Source organism: Poeciliopsis prolifica, unplaced genomic scaffold, assembly GCF_027474105.1.
Source record: "Poeciliopsis prolifica strain line A6 unplaced genomic scaffold, Auburn_PproV2 SCAFFOLD034, whole genome shotgun sequence".
NCBI lineage: Eukaryota > Metazoa > Chordata > Actinopteri > Cyprinodontiformes > Poeciliidae > Poeciliopsis > Poeciliopsis prolifica.
Genome location: NW_026562409.1, coordinates 5,068,117 through 5,077,162, shown reverse-complemented (window position 1 = coordinate 5,077,162; position 9,046 = coordinate 5,068,117). Strand labels below are relative to the sequence as shown.

At 39.5% G+C, this 9,046-nt stretch overlaps 1 protein-coding gene across 1 annotated transcript in view; it reads left to right on the top strand.

Annotated features, from left to right (window-relative positions):
• The first annotated feature begins 1,139 nt into the window (after positions 1-1,139).
• arhgap23a (Rho GTPase activating protein 23a) overlaps positions 1,140-9,046 on the top strand; it is a 39,000-nt gene continuing 31,093 nt past the window's right edge. The window contains 1 exon segment of the mRNA XM_055052220.1: positions 1,140-2,039. Within this exon segment, the coding sequence (XP_054908195.1) occupies positions 1,809-2,039 (231 nt within the window). The 5' untranslated portion in view covers positions 1,140-1,808.

The following is a 9,046-nucleotide window of genomic DNA, read 5'->3' as shown; positions in this document are numbered from 1 at the left end:
ACCCCATCACGGAGCGCAAGCCGTTTGAACCTGCTGTGTTTTCCCTTTTTGACGCCGTGCAGCATACCTATAGGGTACAGTCAGTGTGGATGATGGACCTCAGTAGGCAAGTCGGTGCTTGTGCCGCTGTGTGGCAGGTGAAACCTGTCTAACCCCACTGCTAGCCCACTGCTAGCGGAGGTGACAAGCGCCAGGAGGCGGGGGTGTCTGCAGCAACCTGGGCACCTGTGGGGCGCTCTCGCACCTGGTGAGAAATCCTGGCAGTTTGCTGAGAACTCCATGTTTGTGTTTTTCCTGACGGATTTAGTGCAGCAATGACCAGTATAGAAAAGTACATATCAATGTTTTTCTCACGTTTTTCTTTTCATTCAGTCCCATAGAATTGCTAAAATTGTACAAGAATTTGTTCTACAATTTGTTAAATTGTTGAGCATTTTCAGTGGTTTCAGTTTTCATTCCAAATGTCACATATGACCAGACTTTTTTTCATGTTTCAAGTGAAATAATTTAATAATGGAAGTATGACTTTTTCACCAATATTTTAGGAATTATTGACTTAAAACAAATTCCTATATCTTGCTGAAAAGTTACTTTTAAGTTATTTTTTGTCACATTTCAAGTGTGATATGATATTTTCACTAGAAACTAGTCCAAAATTACTTGGCAAGATTTAGTTTTTTGCCATGCAAACTGTTTTACAACATATTCTTATGCAAACATTTGACTTTGAAGAAAGTAATTAGCAATATTTTTCTCATTGTGGCAGTTGGATAATCGAAATAATTTGAGTAAACTTGCTATATTCTCTGCGTTTTTATTGGTGGACGTAAACATCTGGTTTCAGGTTGAGGTGCCAGTATTTTTAAAACAGGAATGTGAGCGAGTGGGTCACGTTGACATGCAGTTGCTTTATTCTCAGCAGCTTTTGTTGCTCCCTCTTTATCCATGTTCGGTTCTATCCTCCCTGCTCTTTATTTTCCGCTCTTAACCTAAAGAAGACAAACGCAGGGGCAAATGTTTTCTTTTCTCTTTGTGCTGGAAATTGGTTTCTTTCTCTTTTTTCCCCCTGTCTGCCTCTCCTCTGAGGGGAGAGGAGGCGGAGGAGGCAGTGCCGGCTTTTGTGAAATTTAGCGTCGGGATCACAGTTTTGTCACTGCGCACACAACGCAGCACCAGCATGGATCCACCACGGAGTTATAATCTTTTTTCCATTTCAGTCTTCATTCCAAATGTCTGATGCTTTTTTGGAAAGTTTGCCCGTTGTTTGTCAGACCGGTTTGGATACTTTCAAGGAAAGAAGTAACAGAAAGCAAAAGAGGAGCGAAAAAGGGTTGGATGGCTGATTCTTGTTACAGCAAGTAAACAGGAGATTGGGATTGACATGAGGGTAAGATGAAGTGATTTATTTGGAAGGGGAGATTCAGAGGGAGGTTGGCAGAGAGAGAGCGAGAAGGCAGTGGGAGGGAGGACAGATGCAGGGTCCAGCCCTCTGAGACAGCAGTTTGCAGAACATCACCGGACACTGACGTGAGCGGGACGCCGCCAGTTATTCTCTGAAACTAGACCTACCTCTGATGCCACACACACACACACACACACACACATTCATTCCTCCATCTGCTGCCCAGAACCTCTGCCTTCTGATGATCCAACAGATCTGGTGTGGAAAATGTGGGATTAAACTTCCTGAGGCAATGCATTGGAGTCCAGACTGTTTGACTGAATGACTGGAAGAGGAAACTTTCACCCGATATCCGTTTCTGCGTCTGGACTCTGTCCTCGACTCGGTGCTGATAGCCCAGCGGTCCATGGTGGTGGTGAGCGATGTGGGTCTGACTGAACTCGGTACACAGATGCCTGCCGCTATGCTCCCGTGCTCCGCGCCAGCCGGGTCGGACTGGAGCTTCCAGAACCCGGTGGGGGTGGACTGCAGCTCGCCGGAGCCGCGCTGCATTTGGGTGGCCGTTCTCCACGGAGCGACGAGTCCAACGCCGCGCGCTGAACCGGCTTCGCCCGGCCAAAGCTCACATCAGCCCAGGGTGAGGAGAGGTCAGCCAGAGACTGAGGCTGGTGTTTGGGTTTCTGTTCCATATTTATTTATTTACTAATAAATAAAATCATAGCTCCAATAGATCTACAACTGTTCTTACTGGGTTACAAGAATAGTTGTAGATAAATGTATAGCTTTCACATAAAAGCTTTCAATTTACCTTCAGCAATACAAAAGCAGAGAGATATTTACACAACCTATTGCAGCTTTTTTTACTACTTTCTATAAACACATTTTTACTAATTCAGCTACTTTTACTGTCATTCTCATTGTATACTGAAAAGGATGCAAAAACCGCAGAAGAACATTAGGCCCACAAATCTGACTTCAATGTTAAAATTCTGACTTTAATTTTAAAATTTTGTCTTTAATCTGCTGAGAAAACTCAGACTTATTTTCTGGATGAATGCTGTTCCATAAAAACAAACAGATCATTTTCTCTCCTGGACTTAACATGGGGTGAAAAATCATTATGTAGATTGTTGCAAAAACACCAACTCTTAACAAGTATTTTTGTCTAATTTCTGTTTACAAGAGAAATTATACAAAAGTAACTTACAAGTAACTTTTCAGTAAGATGAAAGAGCTTGTTTTAAGCTGGTAATACCTTGATATTTATAAAAAATAAGTACTGGGTTCACTGGGAGATTATTTTTCGCAAGTTATCAGTGAAAGCGGAACCAGTCTCTCTTTCATCAATATTGAGGAATCATGTTGTCAAGCTCTTTCATCTTTTAAGTTGGTTTTGTCTTATTTCAAGTGTGCTGAGGTATGTTAACTTGAAACTAGATAGAAAATATTTGGTAATATTTGATGTTTTTGTCTCTATGTTTGATGGTAAAGACAGAGGCTCTCCATCTCCCTCGCTAACTTTTCCAAGGTCCTAAAGTCCTGAAGCGTCACCAGACCTTTTTTTTCAAATCCACCGGATAACTAACATAAAATTTTCCTTCATATTAGCCCTCAAGTTGTTTGTTTTAGCGTTAAAATAAGCATCCGGTTGCTTATAACCAGAACCAATAAAGATCCTGGTTGTTGTTTTTTTATCCTCAGAATAAGCTTTGCAAACTCTGAGTATTCTTTGGAAACCGCTGCATGCGGTTTGTCAGTTGTGCATGTCAGCAGCGTTGCTGTAACTTCATTGTTTGGAGTCATTTAAGCGCTCAGCTGTTGACAGGTTGCTTAACCTCTCAGCGTTACCTGGCAGAGCGACGTCATACCTCGCTGCTTCCAGGCTTAAAACTCTTCACCGCTTAAATATTTGCAGCAAAAGACGTGCACATTTCTCCTTCTTTTAATGTTTTTTATTCTTGATTTTTTTGAATTATGTTTGAGGGTGGATTTCCAAGATGTAAATCAGTTTTGAAGATAGGTAGTAATCAGTCTTCCTATCATCTAGAGTTTATGTGTGTGATTCTTGTTGACCTTCTTCTAATTAGCATCTAGAGAATGATGAAGGGAGAGCTTAAGTGCCACTTTTGGTTACCTTTTGTCATAAAAGGAGCAAGCTGTGCCAATATATTCCAAAAATTTAGGGTGTTTAAATCACTATTTTAACTCATTGTCATTTTATTTTTTATGTGGAATATTACTTCCTCTTCTCCACCTATTTTTTTTTTTCTGCTACCATCCCCCTCATTCTTGACTGTAAAGCAATGCCACAATCAGGAATGCGAGCGTGGGGGCAGGAGACAAACACTCACTGTATACGATGTTTGTTCTCCCGGATAAACAAGAAATGTGTTTCATTTTCTCTTAAGGTCAAAAAGAAACACAATTTCTGGCTCCGTCTGCTGCAGATGCCGTTAAAGTTAACAGATTCTGCGTAAGTCTGGAATTTCGTGTTGATAATATCGCTAAGATGCCTATGATGTGTGAGCGGCAGAAAAATACTCGAACTGCTTGGTTTGAGGTTAGTGTAATAAAAACAGAAGTAAAATTGTGGAAAGAAAACAACCCACAAGTTTAATTATAATAAACCTGATCTGGAATTAAGTTTTATAGAATGGAGTCAGGTCATTTCATGCAAGGCTAAAAAAAGCCTTAGGCTCATGTTGGAGATGGATTGTGGTCTTTTTTTTTTCTTTTTTTTTTACAATGGGCTGGAAAAAGTCTCAACTAATCTTTCATTTCTTTATATTTTCAGTGAGCGGCGGTTTTGTCAGGAATAGTTTCAGTTCTTCTTTAAGGTCAAACGGAGAGAATATCAGCATGATTGCTTGAAAAGATGAAAAAATTGCCCTTTAATTTAACGATCTAATAGCCGAGTCATTTGCCATTTAAGACACATTTTGTGCTTACACTGAAGTGTTTGTGGCGCCCATTATGGTGTGCAGCTCTGGGCAGAAAGCCATACAGTTTTAATACCAATCAAATAAATTTTGTAGGTTTTCTTGAGATTTTCCGTCAAACTTTCTGTGCTTTTCTTGTACTTATATCAGAGTTTTTTGCTTTTGCTTGGAGAATCAGAACTCACTTCATTATTTTGACCCAAATTGCACTGAAAATGTTAGCCGGTAGATTAGTATTGGTCTTCCTTATTCATCTTGACAAAACTTCCTCTATTTTCCCTCCTTTTCCAAAAAATTTATCTTTTTTTTTTTATGCAGAAATTAAGCAAAAAAACTTGTCTGATTTCTGGATTTTATTCCAAACATTTATTTATTTATTTTTTGAATGAAGATGTTTGACTTAAAACAAAACCAAACCAAGTTTTTGCAGTTGTTTTTTTTTTTGTTTTTCTTTCCTCTTGACCAGAGGAAAAAGTCCCCAGGCTGCATTTAAACCTGCGTCATGCACCCTGTGTGCCTCTGCCCACTGTCCAACCAAACTATTGTAAATCTGCAACTCTTCTTGGAAACACTTATACTTTAAGGTTTGAATCAAAATAGCCAAGGCTGGCATGTAGCAATTGAACAACAGCAAAGCTGCATGTTTACCCACAGAGTAGAAAACCCTGTTTAACTGATGTTGCGTCATCACCTGCCAGCCTGGTTGGACAGTGAGCTGCGTTAAACTAGTTTTTGAACACACATATTGACACACAGGTGCGTTGGGAAGGATATTTTGAATCCTCCGCTGCTTCTGGTCCGGTCATGGATCACCTTGTCGGGATGTAGGATGCGTTTGGATGTGCCGAGATGGAGGAGTTCTCCCTCTGTGTGGCCGGTAAGTCGTGACGCTGCCATCTGCGTTTTTCTCCTCTGCTCTGCCCGCGCCGTCCGGATTAACGGCTCATCAGCAGATACAGCGGCCTGTTAAAGCTCTACTTTTCAAACAGGTTGCAGCTCTCAGCTGTTTAAAAGAGCATTATTGTTCTGTTCTGTTCGGGTTTTCAGGAGGATGGCTGCTGCCTGCAGCTCCTGATGACTGTAAATTCAGCTTTTTGATACGATCATGTACCAGTAAAGCCTCTTACGCATATAAAATCCCTTTGTCTCTGGAGTTTAGGAAGATTATAGATCATTCTTATCACTTTCAGCAATTTTAAAGTTTAGAATCTGTCCCAATTTGGTGGAAATGAAACAATTTCTGCTTTCTTTATTGTATTTTTAGGTCATAATCTATAATTTCAGGCTTTGTAATTGACGTCAGGAGCAGAAACAACTGCAGGGCATTTTCTGGCCGCTGTTGTGTGTACCAACAAAACTACACTCGTGTGGCAATTCAGGTTACTCTGCATGTTCGGTTGTTTTCCATTGTAGTGTGTTTTTGTGACAAAATCATCACGTGTAAATGGAATTCCACAGAGATGTGTACCAGGAAACATTCCAATGTAGTAATTGGTATGAATGGGAAACTTTTTTTATGTAGCACTCATAAAAAAAAAAAACATACCAATGTGGTTTTTGACAAAAAGTTCATGTTTTAGGTGTCTGGAAAATTAGGTGCTTCCGGATTAATAGAAGCACTTAAAAAAAAAAAAAAAAAAAACTCATCAGCAGGCACTGCCCCTCAGCTAGCAACCCCAGCAAAGCTTAGCCTGTTATCTAGCAACCCAAGCTAATCTCTAGCACCTTTGGTAAGCTGGTGTTACTGCAGGAAAAAGGCTGGTATTTTGTTGTTGACTTACCATCCAGAAACCTTTTGCTGCATTCTTATTGGTTACGCAGGAGGCTCCATTTCTGCTTTTCAAAGACATACAGTTGCGTAATTGCACATCTGTTTGCAGCCATTTTCACCTGCAAGCATAAACGTTGAGTTGGGGAGGCGTAGCCAGCAGCAGCTAATTTAGGTTTAAGAGGCCCAAATGTCAACGTGTAAGAATAATTTTGTGCAAAATATTTAATGAACGAGTTTTGTATAACCCAAAACCTATGCTAACTTGTTCAAGGAAGACTAATATAGCATCTTTAGGTAAGATGCCTGGTAATCCTCAGGTAAAGATGCCAGGTAATCTTAGAGATGTCAAATTCTTAGAGTTTCATCTCTGAGAAGAAACTACAAGATTTTCTTCTCTCTGAGTTATATTTAAGCTCAGAGAGAAGAAAATGTTACATTTCTTTCTCAGCTTTTCCCTTAAGCCTGTTTGGGAAGCCAAGATAAAAGATTGAAAAAACTTAAAAAAAAAAAAAAACCTCCATGAACATTCTTCGTTAAACACAATGTCCTTTCCTGGAGTAGCCGGACCGCGTCGGCACGTCTGAGTGAGTTTTCTTAAACCAGAAGGTGAGAGGTGACAGGAGAGGTGTTTATCCGGCCTGAGGGAGGAGGGCGGGCGGAAAGGTCAGCTGCAGACTCGATTATCCGAAAAGGAACACGCAGCCCACACGGTCCAGAGCATCCGAGTGGGATTCGGTCCAGACCCGCTCAGACCCCGTGTGTTTTGGGTAATCACAGGGTTATGGTATTCCCAGCGCCGGGAGGGGCCATGTGGTCGAAACTGGCGTGCTGGAGCCTGTCCCTCTGCTGCAGCACGATACTCCTCCTCTTCCTCTTCCTCATCTGTCTCATTCACTCTCCCCCTGTGACATGTTGGCGTGTGTTTTGACTCGTCCAAACCAGAAACCGCTCCTTCTGAGGAATTCAGTTCGATTCTTCCTCTTTTCTTCCTCTTCTGCTCTTTCATTTTCTCTTTTATCGCTTTGATTCAATCACTCTTTCCACTCACACTTGTCCACGTCTCTCTGCATTCCTCTAAGAGAAAATGGCAGGCCTCACGTTCCATTGTTTAGACTGCCAGGCTTGCTTGAAATATTCCAGATTTATGGAAGTCGAATTCGGAAATATGCAGACATTTATGTGTTCCCCAACACAAATCTGCAAACAAATCTTTTCCTGTATTTATCTCTTTCCTCAGTGGAACGTAAAAGTAGAAGGAAAAGAAATTGTGCGGTGAAAGATTTCCACTGCATGAACTCACATGTTGAGCGGGAGGAAGAGGAGGTTGGGCGAGAAGGAGAGGAAGGAAAGAGGAAGAAAGAGGAGTGAAGGAATGGGAAGTACCTCGACGATGAGGAATATATTTATAGGAGCTCTTGGTTGTTCCATTTCCTGTCTCAAGCCAGGCACTTCCTGTTGTTGTGTGGCCACACACAAACCTGCCACATGTGTGTGTTTTAGCTAATGGTTTTAGCATTTATAGGAAGTAGAAAGTGGCTGCAAGGGTCTTTGTCTTTCTAATAATAAAAAATGAGAAAAAATTCTCACATTCCAAACAAAATAGAGGCATTAATGTTTAGCTTCTGAAAATTGGTTATTTGAATAAATTAGATAAATTAGATGAATGTGTCAACATCAGAGTTTATTTAACATTCGCTTATTTTAAACATAAATACTTAATAGTTAAGTATTTATGCATTATTCATTAGTTGCATGAATAAAGTATCTTATTGATTTTAATGTCAATTTTGTAAAAATAAAAAAAAAGTCTTTTCAGACAAGCATTTTAAAAAAGGGAGAAAACGCAAATTCTGGAGATAATAAAAATGTAATCATAACACTAAGAATCCATCCTTGAAAATAGTTACATTTTCTTATCAAAAAACAAATTGTTATAACATGAGTAAACACAAAAATATGTTTTCAAGTAATTATTTTATTTAAGACCTGTATCGCTGGGAAAATGCAGTTTTCTCTTATTAATTTATAAATTACCGGTGATAAACCAGAAGCCAGAAATTAATCCAAAACTGTAAAAAACATTACACACAATTTGCATTTAACATGTCTGTAAATATGTTCTACCCAGAACTCCTCAACTGGCAAAGTTTTAGCTTCACCTGGTTCATTTTGCAACATTTCTCTTATGAGAATCCAATTATTACTGTCCAATTATTGATCGATTAATCCAGAAATAATCAACAGGCCAGCCTTGCATCGTATTTATGTTAAGTCAAGTCGATAATTTTAAATGCTTAATCAAGTGTACAATAAACGAATGCTATGTTATTGCATTTCAGGCTATAATTTTTTTTTATTATAGCCTGAATATAGAATTTATTTAAATAAAATGAATTATTTGCTCATTTGCATCTTTCAATGTATACTGTATAAAAAGTTTTACGTGATTAAATGAAAAATCAGCAGAATGTGCCATTTCTTATACGATTGTCACAATAACCAATTGAATAATCCATTAGTAAAAAAAATTGAGCGTTCAAACTGATAATCAGATAAAAAAAAACACCCTGATAGAACCCAAGATTTTTGATAAAATGTTTTCTGAACTGACGAGACAAACACAGAACTTTGTGGAGGGTTTCAGAAAAAGAAAACCTGATGGTGGAGGACTTTCTGTATCTGATATAACCACAAATTCTTCTCTCTGGTAGAAAATCCTGAATGTCTGGCTATATTTATGCTCAAACACAATTGGATTATGCAGCCGGACAATGAGCCAAAGCTCACGAGCAAGTAACTGTGAAGTGGAGGAGGAGGAGCTGCAGATCCCTCGTATAAGCACCGAATGTGTCTTAAATTGGCTCCATGGAGCAAAGAACATACCTTTCCATATCAAGGCACATCAGTAATCACAGATGTCTGTGAAACCAGGTG